The sequence below is a fragment of the Gekko japonicus genome, unplaced genomic scaffold, assembly GCF_001447785.1.
Source record: "Gekko japonicus isolate JY-2015 unplaced genomic scaffold, Gekko_japonicus_V1.1 scaffold2560, whole genome shotgun sequence".
In the NCBI taxonomy this organism is placed as follows: Eukaryota; Metazoa; Chordata; class Lepidosauria; order Squamata; family Gekkonidae; genus Gekko; species Gekko japonicus.
In genome coordinates, this window is record NW_015177093.1 from 47509 (window position 1) to 64634 (window position 17126).

The window sequence follows — 17126 nt, forward strand, 5'->3', positions numbered from 1 at the left end:
ATTTATTGAAAACAAATACTTGGAATAGAGTGAGACTTATTTTTACTAATATTAAGTTGTTTAAAAGCCGCCTGCTTTTGTTTCTCCCTTGGTTCATTCAATATCCAAACAGGGAAATAGACCCTGTGGTTTGGGCTGGTGGAATAATGAATAGTGATCGTGGGTTTGATGGGTTTCACGTAAGATAAATAGAATTCAGCTTTTTTCTTTGCCTAGAAAGGTGCCTCATTCTTGGGACCTGACTTCTATTCTTCATTGACATGCATAGATTGATTGTCCCAAGAATGTGTACTGCTGTAATGCCGCTCTCTTGCCGGTGTGATGTTGGTGGGAAATCGGAGGGCTTTGAAGAACTATCATAGAAACTTTAATAGAAATGGTCTATTTGTTTTCCAGGATGCTATAGAAAATAAATTAGATTCCAAAGAGTGGCCTTATTGTTCTCAGTGTCCTGCCCCCTGGAATGGTACTGGAGCAGTGAGGTAAGTTCTATTAGCCTCTTTCTCCCTCTTGGTAGAGTTCCTAATAGTAGGCTTATTTCTGCCATGTAAGTATGAACAACTTGCATAGTGGTGTTTGAAATGTTCTGTTTTGCAGTGCTCGACATAAGCCCAAAACTAATTACTTGGAGGATCGGAAGAGGTTCAAAGCTCATTGTGTTTGTGATTGGAGGAATTACATATTCAGAAATGCGCTGTGCATATGAAGTTTCTCAAGCCTTCAAGTCTTGTGACGTTGTTATTGGTAAGTTGGATTTAAAATGGGGGAAAGTGCATACAGGATTACAGCATAAAACTATATTTTTGTGAAGTTCTTCTTAATCAGGTATATTGCCTTTACGTTATCCCCTACTTTTCGAACTTAACATCTCTTTCCACTACATCCACTTGGTTTTAAATTTTTTTATCAGGAATACATTAAGTAGAAGTCCTGAGTTTCCCCGGTCCTACTGTACCCTAGTGGACATGTGTCTGAGCCACATTATGCAGTACAGCTAGTGTTATCACTTCCAGTAAACAAGGCCTTGATGCCTTTCAATACTTGGCATGGAAAGGCCGCCATTCTGTGGGGGGTTTTGTTCTCCCCGATAAATCTGTTCATGACTAACTAATAAAGGCTGGATCATAATTAGAATTGAAACCCGGGAAGGATTTGCATTTTAATCATTGCAGTACATTCTAGCGAAGACAATTTATATTTAGCCCAATCTTTTCAATTGTTTTCTGTTTTCTTAATTATTTGACATAGATTTTGTTCCATCATCTGATCCAATTAACTAGAGACTAGGCATGAGTATGAACATAAAAAAGTGGGGGGAAGCAAAACTGACCAGTGAAATGGCTCTCAGCCATTTAAACCTAACAGCTCAGCTGCAGACCCCACACTGCTCAACCATTAGGTTTATTTTTTCCAATTAATTTTATTAAGGAAATTTTAAAACAAAGAGATAAAACAACCAGAAAATATGAAGAGAAAAGAAAAGAGATACAAAATTAAAAAGTAAAGCAAGAATGAATATATCTGCTCGCTGCGTCATTGTTTACAGTAAGAGAAAAGTTTTAAAAGTCTCTGAAAGTCTGAAAATTTACCGCTTTCTTGCTAATAAGCACCACTTCCTTCTTTCTCTGTTTTTTGATGCTGCTCCAAAAATGCTTTAGCTTTTATAACAGTCTATTTTTTCTTTTTTCTCTTTGAAGTTGAAGATAAGACCCTCTGGCAAAATCCATCTGTAGGGGGTGGAATTTTTCTGTAGAAATATTGTCAATTTTTTATATTGTTGTCTTGTCTTTCTTATCTCAAATGGAATGTCTTTTAAAATTCTTATTTCTTCACCTTTGATTTTTAGAGTAATTCCATTAGTCGCTGGTAAACATTTTGGAGAATGTCACAAATATTATTTATTTATTAAATTTATACCCCTCCCTACCCCGCAAGCGGGCTCAGGGCGGCTTACATAATTGGTCTATAGATGACCATACATTCACATTAAAACAATTTAAAATTCAATACAATAAAATAAAACAAAACCTCATAAAGTGCTAGTGCTAATACATTGAATGCATAGATGGCGTGCTAAAATTATCATACAACCAGACAGTTTCGCTCTATTTCACCAGGTAGCTTATCCGGTAGACTACATCCATTTAGCTTTGTATAAGTTCCGCTTTAAGGTCTACTGCCAGTGCCAAGGCGTCACTTAAAATCTCCTTGAGGTTTTCCCCTTTTTGTTCCAGAATACCTTGAAATCTCAGGATAAATGTTGATTTTTCCATTTGTAGTTGTAACAGCTGTTGTTTACGAGAGGCTTTCTCTTTTTCCACTGCCTCCAGTCTCTGTTTCAATGCTTTTGTCTTAGCATCGATTTTTCTCATTGACTTTGCTGTATTCTCTGTTTTTATATTAACTTCTTTTAGCTATTTTTGGAGAGTCTCAAAGTTATTATTAAGATGAGTCATCTGGTCCAGTAGAGGGCGCAGTGCAGTGGTTAACATGCTTGGAAAGTCTATGGTTGTTTCCTGTTTGGACACTGTTGAGCTGGCAGTTCCTGAAGGAGAAGGTCTTATTTTCTGTGCCATTTTCTCAGTCCGATGCAGGATTGTTTACATTAAGAGAAAGTTCAAAAAAGTCTCTGTAGGTTTATTCAATTACACCTTTTAACCAGTCAGCACTCTATTTGTGCTAAACAATGCTTTTCAATCAGCTTTTCCTCTCCACGTCTTACAGTTGCTGCTTTTTCCTCCCCGAATGAGACCAGCTCAATTCCCTCCGCTTTTGAATTTAAGGGGTTGGGGGAAGCTGTCCGCTTAGATTTTTGTCTGAATTAAAAGTATATGGACTGTTTCTTCATCAGCTGCTTGCTTCAGTAAGGTAGGGAGACCTTTAAAGCGCTTGATCTCCTGTTTGCCTGTCCCGGTGTGCGTTTCTGTTGCCATTGCTGGTCTCACAGCGGTGGGACCTATTGGGGCAAAGAGGAGCCTCAATCCCTCGCCCATGGCCTCGGGAGCGGCACCTCTCATGCCCAGGCTACGGGCCCCCTACAAGGGCCCTGGGGGGGACCAGAATTGTCCGGTACCCCTCCCAGCCGTTATGGTCACAGGTCACGTTCATCAGAGCTCCTTATCCATGTCAGCGGGGAGAAAAAAATCACATTGCATTATTTTAACTCTCTAATCTTCATGAATTAATTCTTAAAGCAAGGGCAAGTGAATTGGTAAGGTTTTCTCCATAGCAACAAATATTTTATATATTTTAAATCAATACAAAAGTCAGTGGTACAGCATGAGATGCATATTACCTCAACCGACCACAGCAACAATTTTTCTCTCTTCACTTGGCACCAACTCACAACAGCCTTTCTATTTGTACAGCTTTCACTCCTTATTACTCAGACTTTCCTAATATTCAAGACATTACTTTTATACTTCTCACTTCTTGTGCACTGAGTAAGGGACAACTACATAAACGTTGCGAGCCTTCGCGTTAAGGGTGATGCCCTCTGGCCACAGCGCCCAGCTTTAAGGTGGAAGCCTCCGGAGGCACACAAGGAACCATTCTAGGTTCAGTATCACTTGCCTCTGCCAGGGAAATGAGGAGACACAGGTGAGTTGGAAGCCGGCAGCTAATTATTGCTGGCAGATAAAAGAAAATACTAATTCATTTTAAGGACACAATTTGTTTGCCTAATACTTTATTTGTACAGTATTTTTCTGGTGGTTTGCATACTTGCATACGCTGTACATCCATTGTGGTTGACTTTTAGCTAATTATTGCTGGCAGGCAAGCCTAGGTCTTCCCAATGTTAAAGTGAAGCCATCTACACAGGTTCTGGTCTTCCAAGATTCTCCTTGTCTTCACTTCCTTCTAGCCTCTTTAAAAGCAGTGCAGCAAACAGTTCATACTCAACAGGGCTTTCTGATCTCTTTTGAGAATTCAGCATCCAGTTTGGTTTTCCTGGCAATGGCAACTCTTGGTAAGAAAGGGACTGATATGCAAGGCCACTCATTATTGCTGGGGAGGAACTCACACAGATCCCAGTCTCCCAAATCTCTCTCTGTTCCTGCTGCAGCTGGCTTTCTGCTGGCTTCTCTGGAAGCATGCCAAAGTGTGCTCTAAGCTTGATAACACCTGCCTCCCCTTAATGAGGAGAGAAGAAACAAGTGAGTTGGAGAGAAAGCAGTCACTCACTGCTGGTAGGGCAAAAAAAAAAAGTGCCTCTCATTGTTGCTGGGAAGGGGTTTGCCCACTATCCGAATAAACCCATGGCTTTGAGAACTTTTCCCGTTTCCTCTAGGCAGTCTCTATCCCCATTCACTCACCTTTTGGTTTCCACATCTTACCCCCCACCACCACCACCTTTCTAACATTAGAAACCACAACATTCAAAAACCAGTGGGGAAAGATTTTAACCTTCCAGGACATTCAGATGCTGACCTAAGAGTAGCCATGTTTGTCTGTCTGTAGCACTAGAAAAGAGCAAGAGTCCAGGAGCACCTTAAAGACTAACAAATTTGTGGCAAGGTATGAACTTTCGTGAGTCACTGCTCACTTCTTCAGATATCCAGTCTTTAAGACGCTACTGGACTCTTGCTCTTTTCTACTCTTTAAAATGATAAAAGGCAAGATTTCCTTTGGCAGAAGCAATACTGATTTCTCTTCAACATGGGTTCTATTTTGTAACAGATAAATTTGTACACAGCATTTTTAAGATTAAAAGTTATGCCAACACTTATTTCAGTTGATCATAATTTCTCATTGTTCATCATTCTTGTGGGTGCACATGCATTCTTTCAAATAGAGAACACTCGATTTGGGGGGGAAACAAACACTATAGCATGCTTTTAAGCACCTAAAACCCTGGCATTCAGCCATTTCTACAGCTGTGTCTCACTTTTGACCCAGAATCCCTGAAGCAGATCACAATAATTGTAAAATAACAGGAAAAAATAAACCAGCTGAAAAAAAATTAAATCACTAAATGGACCCGCAGGGGAGAAGAAAATTAAAAGCAGAATTGTATCTCCAAAAATAACCTCCCCCAAGAACAAAATCTAAAACAATCTTCCCACCAATAGAGAGCAGTTAGTTAGTAGTTCCTCTAAACACAGAAGAGGGAGGAGTAGAAAGGTTAGCTCTAAGCTGATTAAGTGACCAATAGAAATAAAATGTTTCAATTCCCAAGACTGGCCATTGCTTGATCTACTGCAGCTGAAATCTTGCTGCAGCAACAAATTTATTCTGGCATGATATAAACACTGTTGACAATTTTATTCACCAGGGATTGCAGAAGGAGAAACACAATCAGTTCTGTGCCCTCTGTAACTTTGTCCTTGCAACATTTCAAAGGCAATTAAACATTGACCTCACAGCCCTGGTCAAAGGCTATTTCTGTTCTTCCTCCACTGGGACATATATGATCAAAGTTCACAACTGCCTCTTAGTCTCCTGTGACCTATTAATGGAGCCAGAATTTACTAATATAATACAGTTTGGGTGTAGCCAAAGGAAAGGAAAATCTCCATGTTTCAGTGAAATAATGTTATTGGTTACTGTCTTTTCAAGATTACATTTTGTTTTACCAGGTTCCACTCACATTGTGACACCTAGAAGACTACTGGATGACATAAAAGCACTTACTGTAACAAAATCAAAGGATGCGGTCTACTTTAAGGATGAATAGGGATTTATAATGTTCAAAGAATTATGTTTAACTTAATTATGAGCACAATCCAGCCATGTCCCCATTGATTTCAATGGGAGCAATTTTAAGCATGTTCTAACTTTTCCACTGATTTCAATGGGAGTCAAAAGTGCTTAACTTGATCTGGATTGTGCCCTATGTACATATTTTATGAATTAAACTATCAGTGCTGTGTTTGGGACTGCTATGTTCCCAATTAATGGGATATCTTTTTATAATTTAAAATCTGCTGCTTTTCGTTGGAGGGGGGGGTAGGAAGGTCATGAATAAGAATGAAAAAATATATGTAACAGTTTGCATTTTTATATTAACGTGCTTGGTTATAGATGGCATTTCACTGTGAAATGTTTGATGTAGAGTGTGTTCACCAGTGCATTATGCTATGCTAGGGTTTGGAAGACATTTGTATATATGCTAATGACCTTTCAGTAATAATGTAAACTTTCTATACTAGAAACATGACTATTTCTAAAGATACTATAGCAGAAAATGAACTGAAAATATGAGAGCTGTAAATATAAATGTATAACACAATTTCACAAGTGCATTGTGTCGAACAACAAAACCTCATGCAATTTGTCAGAATTCACAGAAAGCAGCTTGTGGTAAGGTACAAAAGTAAGGTAAGGTCTTTTTCTTGAGAAATCTGAGATAAAATATTGGGGGGGGGGTGTCTGGCGTTGCATGGATCTCTATGTGGTATATGGGTGATATTAATCATGGAAATAATAAACATTTTATGAATAAAGAACTTTTGAAGAATGTGATGTCTTAATTACTTGATAGCTAATTTTTGCCAGAGGGTCACTACTTGGAATGAACACACACACACCCCTTTTCTCCTCATTGTCATGTGTGGCAGTGATAAGAAGGGGAGCTGTAGGAAAGTGGGTTTGTTTAACAGCAGCCTCATGTACATCCTTTCAGAGAGTCCCAATGCTAGTAGAAATGTGTATCTTGCCCAAATGCCAGTTATGCCAGTTTGTCCTCAGAAGTTAGAAATCATGACCCATAAACTTAAGATATAAAGACACAATACTAACGGTGCCCATCAAGTTCAAAGAGTTGTTCTGAGAACAATGATTCAGACATTCAATACTGATGATCTAGAAAAAGTACAATGAACACATTTTATTATTCTATAGTAAAACAGCATTCATCTTCAGAAAAAAATCTACCAGAATTTATGGTCAACACAGAACTAACCAGATTATTCAGGAACAAAGAACTCTGCTCCACCAGCACTAGGAAAATGTTCTTACCCAAGATTCATATTGAACCATGCACAGGTATAATTTTACAAAACTTGTATTAACTCATATTTCTGAACATGGAGTATCAGTTATTTTCTGCTAATTTTTTATTCACTGAAGCTTCGTGGTTTACATTTTTTTTACTATGAAGAAGAGAAAATAGTGCATTTAGTTCTTGCTGGTTAGTTTCAGATGCAATCAGTTTCTTGTAACACTTGTTCAGATGTAGTACTGGTTAGCTGTAACATTGGGAGATGTCTGAGTTTTAGCTCTGGCTAAATCTTCTGAAATGACATGCACCATGTGTTCTGTGGTCTTCTTCAAGTTGTTTGCAGTCTGTATAACGTCATCCAAAGTGGAATTTAAGATCTGATAATAACAAAATTAATACCTTTGATCTGATTATAAAAAAAAGCACTTCTGTATTTCAGGATAAGTAAAATATTCAAGCTTAGAACGTACGTTTAAACTGTTTGAACTTTTTAACAAATTCTTAAGGATGGAGCAAGTGCTACCCCCCCCCCACACACACACCTTTGATTCTGTGTCTTCAATATGCTTGTTTCTCAGTTCACTCATTGACCTTCCATGGGTATTTCTACTGTCAAGGTATTGAGGTGAAAGGATAATAGTATCATGCATCCTTGAGTAGTGAGTTTTGGGAATATGTAGGTTTTGTCTAGGAAAGCAAAAGAAAATCTACATGAGTATTTCATACTGAGCAGTACAAATTTCCACATTTAATGAGTAAGTCCTCAATCTAAATTGTCCCCTGGTCCACTGTGGAACTCAGGGGGATGAAACAGGAACTTAGACCGCTAAAGCAAGTTTGGCGGTGTACTCATGAGGAAGCTACAAGAACATCTTATAGCACGTTTACTATGAGGTGGCAGTGAAGGCTGCTAAAAAGGAATTTTTTACAACCTCCATCACATCCACTAGCTCATGCCTAGCACAACTTACCTGGGGCTGTGTTTGCAGCCATAGGGCAGCTTTTTGTCAGCCCTGGGATGATGTCAGTAAGCCCAGGGGCAGACTTTTGCAGCAGGCTCAGGCTGGCCAGTCAGCTTCTTTGAGGCTGGCCAGGGAGGGGCAGAGCTCCAGGCAGAGCAGGAGTTCAGAGGTTTCTCTCTGATCTGCCCCCTCCCCTGTTTATACAGACTGCTGCAGGGGCCTCTGCCTCATTTGGTTCTGGGTCTCCCCAGATATGAATAAACTCCTACCTTGTTGGTGTATGGCCTTGCTCTACTAATCTACTTAACAGGCATCCAACTTTTAACTATGAACTTAAAGGAGACAAGCTGTGGAAAATTCCAGGTGGGTGAGGAGATACATGAAAATCCCTCCCCTGGCGGATCTTTCCCTCTGGGATTCTATAAATTCTCAGGGGCTTAAGTAGACCAACTTCCCCATCTGTGTGGTGTTTCCCCTCTTCTTTCAATATTCCGTATTTCCTGAAACATATTAAGTCCTCCTCTAGCCACTGTGGCAGGTTGTCTAATTTTCAAAAATCTTTTTACATGGGTACCCCCAATATAGAACCCCTTATATTTGGTGTAGGTGGCCTGGCTTTGCAGCTGGCCCATATTATGATCACAAAAGCAGCGTAATGATTCATTATAGCAAACATAGGTGCAAACTTAAAGGAAGATGTACGATTTCAGAAAAGAACAAGGCTGCATGACTAGGTATAGAAACCAGGTTTAGCTCACATAGTTTACTTGTAAAAGCCTGCTGATATAACTTACGTGTCAGAAAGTTTATATATAAACTCTTCTGGTTGTTTGTTGAAATAAAACCTTTGGAGGGCAAGGCTTTTCTTATGTGAACAAGCTGAAATTTTGAAGGCCGCAATTAGAAACAAATACAACTTTCATATAGTCACATCCTGAGAACATCACTGACAAAAAATGGGTGACACAAGACAGCATACAAAGGCATACAAAGGCAAAAAGTAATTTAAAAGTGCATAACTGATTTAGAGGAAAATTATTAAGACAATAAAATTGATTTTTTTTAAAAAAAATCATCACCCCTGGTTAAAAAAAATTAAAATACAAAGGAAAAAGAGAAACACAAACTCCTTTCAGCTATTTTTTTTATTTAAACTTTTTTCTTATTGATGAAAATCAATCTTCTAGTTCTTTCCAACTTCTTCAAGTTATACTCTTTGCAGTGTAGGTAGAAACACACTGTTATCAGAACTATTCAATATTTTATTGATTAAAACCTCTTATTGCCTCAAATTTAAGCCCCCCTTTTATGGCTTAGACAGTATCCATAACAGGGAAATAACCCTTCTGTGCTTGAAAAGCAGCTGTGTAGGAAGATGTATTCTCTCCTATTGCAGACATGGCAGATAGATAAAGATGGCTGTAATGCATCCTTACGCAGAGTCCCTCAATACCCTTCCAGCTATATATTAAAGTTAGGGCCATTCACATTTTTTACCTGTGTCTGAGATATGAAATATTATTTTTCAAGACAAAAACAATAATCTCCTTACTAGAGGTTGAACAGAATACCTTTTTACATTATATTTTGCTCAATTGTGTGCTAAATTATTAAACTTTTGGGAAGATATACCATTAGCACACTCATTGCTCTTCTCAAAGTTGTTTATTTTTCTTTCACTGTGAAAATGGGTTTTCCTATCCCTTTGTGGTAAAGCTTTGGAAACAAAAAGCAGACAGGAGAAAGTTACAGCAAGTTAGTCCTAAACTTTTAGTGACTTTGTTTAAGCATTCTAAAAATACCTGCAGAAACCACTAAATCACTATTTTCCCTCTTAGATAGAGATTGTTCAGATATTCAGTAATGGAGAGTGTGATATTATTTTGAGAAACAGTGAAAGTTTTTCAGTGTGTGCATCTCTGCAATCAGAGTTAAAAGCTCTGCACTAGCCAGAAGAACATAAGGCTAGCCTTGGCTGTGAAACTGAATACTAGATTCAGTAAGTGCAAATTACTTTTTCATATCTATATGTATACTGAATGACCCAAATAGGACTGGACTTGATTACGCTTGCCTCATTTGAATCAATGGGGCAGAAATTATTTGCAACTAACTTGTCCCACTCAATGCAATAGAACATTGGGGCAATTTTTATTTATTTACTTACTTCATTTGATAACTTGCTTACATTGGCTTACAATGTAAAGTGGCTCACATTGTTCTCCATATTCTCACACCAACCCTGTGAGGCAGGTTAGGTAGAGAGTGTGTGATTTGAAACTTGGGTCTCCTAATGCCAGTCTGATACGCTAACTTCATGTAGAAAAGAGCAAGAGTCCACTAGCACCTTAAAGACTAACAAAATATGTGGCGGGGTATGAGCTTTCATGAGACACTGAGTGACTCACAAAAGCTCCTACCCTGCCACAATTTTTCTTAGTCTTTAAGGTGCTACTCATCTCTTGCTCGTTTCTACTGCTACAGACAGACTAACACAGCCACCCACCTTATCTACCACATCATGGTGATTCTCTATTTCGATTGATGCCATGTAGCCTAATCCAGTTCTAATCACACTTGAACTGGTTATGTGAGCATACAGAGTTGGATAGCTGAGTGTGTGGATAGAGTGCCTCACTGATAGGTTGTGCATTCAGATGCACATCTGAATATGAAATCAACTGTGCTTGGTCATCCTCATCCTGCAATCCTGTTTATGTGCATGGATCTCTGCTTCATTTGTGTAAATTGTATAGCTTAATTCTATATAGTTTTCTGTGTTGAGACAAACTGTTAAATATATTAAAGGTTTTCCACACGACACAGCAAATAATGTCTTACAAAACTATTCACCTTTATTTTGATCCCTTGCATCCACTTTCCATAATTCATGATGTTTAGTCTTTGGCTCAAGAAATAATTCACTTCTTGAATTGTTTTTAAATTCCCCAAATGAAGTGTCTTCTGTATCACTACCTAAATCCCCAGCCCCAAAATTGCACAATGATGTTAGACATTATAAATGTATCATTCTTAATGTATGAATTCTTAATACAGTCGCAATGCTGACATGACTTTTACAATCCTTAATGTTAAAACATTTGTTGATACGAGTTAATTTTTAGTCTCCAAGAACAACAGAAATGCTAACACAAATATATTGATTGATCCATATGATACTTATAGTAGTAACATACTAATGTTATACATTTTTCTGCTGTACCTCCAATGGGTGGAAGGACAAACTTGCTGTTCAGGTTTAAAACTAGAGCGAGCTCCTGCCACATGTGTGATTTCTTAACCAGTATGTAAATTGCTGCTTTTGACTGAGACTATAAAGTGTGTATAGGTTCAATGACCTAATAAACATAGCAATGTACTTATGTAGAAAAGGCTAATTAAAAACTGCAGTTAAACTATGAGGTCTTGTTGCAAGGGAAAAACCCAATCTACCAGGCTCATTTAGTATGGATTTGAATGGTGTATTTTATGTTTTAAAAAAAGATTCTGGAACTAAAGCCAGTTATACAGTTGTCCATTGATTAAGGGAATGTATTCTGCTTTGGCTCAGGAGCATTTCATATGTTTGGACTTCATACTTTTCAGATCTGAACCCTAGCATGGTAAACAAATGATAGGGCTGAGCCCTGGCACAAATTAAACTTTGGATTTTGTTGGACTGACAACAGACTATTGCATTCATTGGAATCATAACAGATACATTCAAGTCCAGTGTGCCAACTTAGAGACCAACAAGCTTTTGAGGGTATAAGCTTTCAAGAGTCAAAGCTCACTTTGTCAGATATGAATTTCGTTGTTCTACTGCAGACCAACGTGGCTACCCTCTGAAACTAGAATCATACAGCGAATTACTGCTTAAATTCTAAATAACGTGACCTCTCATATCAATATTATTAAAACCTAAGTACCTGATACATCTAGATCCACTGTTGTTCCTTCTAAGAAGATGGAAAATCTTTCATTGTCTACCTTCACACTGTTAGTTTGTTTGCACTCTGTCTTATTATTTCTATGTTGAAAATGGGAAAACACAGCAAAAGATTTATTCAATAAAAGATTTATTCAAATGTGAACAGCAAGTATGGGGACAGTAAAGCCATTAAGTATACTGTGAATGCTTGTTTATTCTAATAGTTTCCTGCAATGATGATCATTCAATATGAGTTTCAAATTTAGTCATAAAAGTATTTATACTAACCTACTGGAAGACGAGGAATGCATTTGTTTATTTGGTTTATTTGATAACTGTATTTTTAGTCTAGGGTGTATAATTATATTATGTTCCTTTGCAGAATTTTCCAGCCCCTCAAGAAATCTGTGATCTGAAGGATAAGTTAAGCTTCCTATTAAAAAGTTCAAAACAAAAAAGTTGATCAGTAACAATTTGTATCAATTGCTTCATTTATTGATTAGAACATACATATGTTCGGACTTCATGATTATTTTATTGTACACCTACCTTGTTTTTCCAATAATGTTAGATTAGCTGTAGATTCTTTATTGCTTGCACTGTAGGAATTGGCTGGAGGTGGAGATTTCATTTCCCAATAGCTTAAATTTATGATGGGGGAAGAAAGGTTAAAATAGTGGGGCACAAGAGTTAAAATAGTGGGACAAAATGCATGTCCATCAGGAGATATGATCTTAGGTAAAGGGCAGCAAAATAGCATAGATTTACTAGCAAAGGACTAAAGGCAAGTAAGTATTTTGAATGAGATTTTGGCTCATGATACAAAATGTAATCTAGTGCTAGATTATCATTAATTAATGAAATGCAGTGTCACAATTACCTGTTGGCAAACTAAGCAAGTATGACCTCAAATTTATGGGAGAATCAAAATAATGGGTTGGATTCAACAATCTCTCACAAAGGTACCGATGGACATAGATCCTTTCTATGCGCCCCTCCCCCAGAATTCCTGGTGACTCTTGGAAAACTGACTCCTGGGATTAATACTCTGTGGATTAATACCCATGAGGGTGATGGGGGTAGTACTGACAAAGGTAAAGGGAGTAAAATTGCCCTCCTGCCTCTTGTATCAATGGAGATGGCACTTGTGGAAGAGGGGCAAAATCATTGATATCTCACCTTCCTCCCCAATGGAGACCCGAAGTAGTTTACATCATTCTTTTCTCTTCTGTTTTATCCTCACAACAACCCTGTGAGGTAGGATAGGCTGAGAGTGTATGAATGGCCCAAGGTCACCCAACAAGCTTCCATGACAGAGTAGAGATTTGACCCTGCATCTCCCAAAATGACATTTTGTTCCACATAATCAATTTATCAGACTTCTTTGTGAATCTGGTTGCTTCGTTTGCGTACCCTTTGGTAATCAGAATCTATTTATTTATTGCAAATTCCTGACAGTATTTTGTAGTACCACACCAAGATGAAACCCGCAAGCCCCCGAACTATCTCTAAAAAGATAATGTCAGGCACTCCTAGGGCACTTTAATCTTATTATTGTCAAGTCCAGCCCCCCCCCCCCATTCCTTTTCATTTCCAGCCTGTAGTAGTATAATTATAGGAGGTGGAATATTCAGGTCCGTAATCCCACTGTGCCATGGAAGCTCACTGGATGACTATGGACCAGTCACACACCGTCAGCCTAACCTCACAGCATAGATGTTGTAAGGCTAAATTAGTTATTTTTTCATTTGTTCAATTTATACCCCACCCTCCCCACCGGAGCAGGCCCAGGGCAGATTAAAAGAGGGTAGAATAATGTAGAAATTAGAAGAGGGTAGAATAATGTTGTACGTCACTGTGGCTTTCCCCTGGAGATAAAACTGGGGTGTAGAGGCTGATCAAGAAGCTGTTAGAATTGGACACTGATTACCCTATAGCAATCAAACTGATGTGGATATGACATCTGCCTCTGTATCAAAGAACATGTACTGTAATGTATTTTTTAGCCTCTGACACGGAAAACTTACCCATCTGTGTTTTCTTGATCACGGTTACAATTCTGATTTGTTGGAAATTGCCTCTGGGATTGTAATCCCCCAATTTCTTTGTCAGGTGAAAAGTAGCAATACTGTATTACAAAGCACAGCACAGTATATTTACAAAGGGAAATATCATTTACATTTCCAGCACCTGCTCAAATAGCAGAAGGCACAGCTCTTTTAGCTGAATGACTGCAACTGTAGGAACTGTAATCTGCTTGACCACCCACCCTTGTGAAAACAGATTTATAAAGATTAAATTAAGCATAAAATGGACTTGCGTGGGTAGATAGCTCTTTTGCTGGCAGTCTTGATTTTTCCAGAGGCTCCACTATTTTTTGTTCATAGACCGTTCTCTTTTGTGGTCCTAACTGGCTAAGGGGAAAACAAAATTATCTTTCTAAAAACGTATTTTAATAACACATACTGTGTAGATCCGAAGGCACAACTAGGAGTGCTGGTACAAAGGGGAAGAATACACTCACATATTTAAAGCACTGAATTAACACTCAAGAGGTTTTAATAGATGCTGGCTCATCTCAGTTTATTATACTCCTAAACACACTTGCAATTAAATCAATTGTAATAGTACCATTATAGGCCAGGATCCAAGACCAGAGCAGCAACGAGATCCATATGCCTAAGGGAGGATGGGCTTGTGTTTCTCAAACAGCGATTTCCAAAGCCATTTAACAAATCACTTGTGAAACTGAGGAGTTTCAATAACAGTTTGTGATATGCTAGGGGATCAGCTGCTTAGAAAAAAAGAGTTTGACAGGTGTGTGCAGACCTCTAGGTTGACTCCTAGTCAAAGTATTTAAGTTGTGGATATTAGATCAGGCTCTCTTTAATAAATCAACATCTATCAATTTGCTATGATGCTTTAATGTCACAGAGTTTCACACTTACTCTTGAAGAATAGGATGACAACTACCACTCTGAGTAGGTTGCTGGTATTTTCTCTGGGGAATCACTTCCACAGGATGGTTTCTATTTTCTCCATATGTTTCATTCTTAAAAATATTCACTCTAGTAGCAGTCTTGGATGGAGACTCACTAATGCTTGAAATCACTGGACTCTGTGCAAAATAATCACATGGGGATACAGAATATGGTCTACTTTAGAACTTACGAAATGATGCTAGAACGTGCCACATTTTTTCACTGTACAAAACAGACCAGGGCTATGAAATCATTATTTTTTATCTGCAAAAGTGACTTTGCATGACACAACTGCACCCCTGAGAAGAGTGATTTTTGTGACTCCTGTCTTTATTTCAGGAAAAGGTCATAATTTTACAATGAATTTCCACAATGAAATTAAACTTTAACTGAGAACTTTCATGGAAAACCAAGATTCTTTCCCTTCTTCTTTGGACCGAAGAGTTTTATACATTCTTCTTGTGTTTCCTCTTTAATCAGATCATGCAAAATATATATTAATATACAGGATTGTAATTTTGTGGAAGGGGGCCTAATTCATCATAAATCAATATGAAATAGCAAAACCTTAACTGCTAGTGAGCAAATAGTTTTAGTAATATGATAAAATACCTTTTTAGATATATTCAAAGCCAATTGTAAAAAGTGCTTATTTTAGGAATATTTGTTATGGTACTACTGGATCAGTCCAGTGTCCATTTAGTCCAGCAACCTGTTTTACACAGCAATCCACCATTTACCCTGAAAGACCAACAAATAGGGTACAGAGGCTAAGAACTTCAACTGATATTCTTAGCACTGGTATTCAGAGGTTAGCTGCAACCAATTATGGAGGTTTCCTATAGTCATTATGACTAGTAGCCATTGATGGACCTCTCCTGCATGAATCTGTCTAATCCTCTTCTAAAGCCAATCATGCTTGTGACAATCACTATATGGTTAATGATGTATGCCAAGGAGACTTATTTTTTGTCAGTTTGTTAGTACTTCTAGAACTTCATTTCTAGTCACCTCAATTTGAGTTGGATCTTCAGACTCCTTTCCAGAAGCCGAGGCCCCAGACTTACCTTGGGTCCCATTTTCAGGCCTGTGGGGACGGAGGAGGAGTTGATGCATGGTTCAGCTGAGCCCAGAGGGTGTGGCTGGGAGCTGGGAGGAGATGCCTCCGGAGCTGTGCAGTGCTCTTTGCCTCCCCCCTCCCATGGCTGGGGCAATCGGGCATAGCCTGACATGGCTGGTAGGGGCAGGTCCAGCCCAGATTTAAGGGGCTCACTGCGCCACATGGGCCCCGGCCTGCCTTTTAGATCCTGTCACACCTCATTTCGGAAAACCTTTTATTTATGATTTCTATGGCTAGCGTGAGTTGAGTTGTTAACCACAGAGGCAGAGAGTTTAAAAATAAATAGGACATGGCTTCCTGTCCTGAAAAACACAAAAGGCTCTACATCAAACAATAGCACTACAGATAAGATTAGAATTTCAACAACCTCCTCAAGAAGCAGGAAACCTCCTCAGAAAACAAAAGAACCTCCTCAGGAAACCTCCTCCATTAGCATGTCCATAGCCTGGGGAATTCCTACAAGACAATGACTCAGCCTTACCCACCTTCTGGAGTAGATATAAATTTAATGCCATGGCCGGCTCGCCCGCTAGGCGAACTAGGTGTTCGCCTAGAGTGCGAGCCGGACGGTAGGGGTGGGAGGAGAGGCAGGGGCGCCAATGCCTGGCCAGCAGCTGGGAGGAGCGGGGCTAGGAGGAGCTCTGCCACCCGGCTGTAGGAGGAGGACGCGGCGGTGGGGTGGGCAGGGCGTGGTGCTTTCCTCCCCACCCCCCTGCTGCCCCCGCTGCCCTTCTCGGCCTCTCCTGCCCGGCTGCCCTCTTCCTCCCCCCTCCTTGCACAAGGAAGCAGGCTGGGTGGGTGCGGGCGGCGGGGGGTTGCCGCGGAGCCGCCAGCGGTGCCCACCCACCCCGCGCGCCAGGCTCTCCTCCTCCCCGCCCGCCGCTGCTGCTGTTGCCGTCTCCGTTGCCCCCTTTCTCGGCCTCTCCTGCATGCCGGCCGCGGTAGCGGCCGGCAGGAGTAGCCCCTTCTCCGGCGCTTTCCTCCTCCCCGCCCGGCCGCCGCCTTTCTCGGCCTCTCCTGCATGCCGGCGGGAGTGGCCTCTTCTCCAGTGCAGAGTCACCCAAAGACGGCGCTTTCTTCCTCCCCGCCCGCCCGCCACTGCCTTTCTCGGCCCTTCTCCGGCGCTCTCCTCCCCCCCGTCACCTTCTTTCTCTGCCTCTCCTGCCCGGCGGGGGGGGGCGCGGTGGAG

The 17126-nt window shown here is 39.8% G+C and overlaps 2 protein-coding genes across 2 annotated transcripts in view; one reads left to right on the forward strand and one right to left on the reverse strand.

The window, feature by feature from the left end:
- STXBP3 (syntaxin binding protein 3) overlaps positions 1-6453 on the forward strand; it is a 44105-nt gene extending 37652 nt beyond the window's left edge. The window contains 4 exon segments of the mRNA XM_015428273.1: positions 397-482; positions 598-639; positions 641-744; positions 5580-6453. Of these exon segments, the coding sequence (XP_015283759.1) occupies positions 397-482; positions 598-639; positions 641-744; positions 5580-5677 (330 nt within the window). The 3' untranslated portion in view covers positions 5678-6453.
- A 717-nt stretch (positions 6454-7170) lies between these two features.
- Positions 7171-17126, reverse strand: part of AKNAD1 (AKNA domain containing 1) — a 26640-nt gene continuing 16684 nt past the window's right edge. The window contains exons 8-16 of the mRNA XM_015428271.1: positions 14785-14954; positions 14157-14250; positions 12386-12569; positions 12125-12269; positions 11835-11935; positions 9538-9621; positions 8700-8784; positions 7486-7630; positions 7171-7320 (exon numbers count right to left, since the gene is read on the reverse strand). Of these exons, the coding sequence (XP_015283757.1) occupies positions 7171-7320; positions 7486-7630; positions 8700-8784; positions 9538-9621; positions 11835-11935; positions 12125-12269; positions 12386-12569; positions 14157-14250; positions 14785-14954 (1158 nt within the window). The remainder of the gene's footprint in view (positions 7321-7485; positions 7631-8699; positions 8785-9537; positions 9622-11834; positions 11936-12124; positions 12270-12385; positions 12570-14156; positions 14251-14784; positions 14955-17126) is intronic.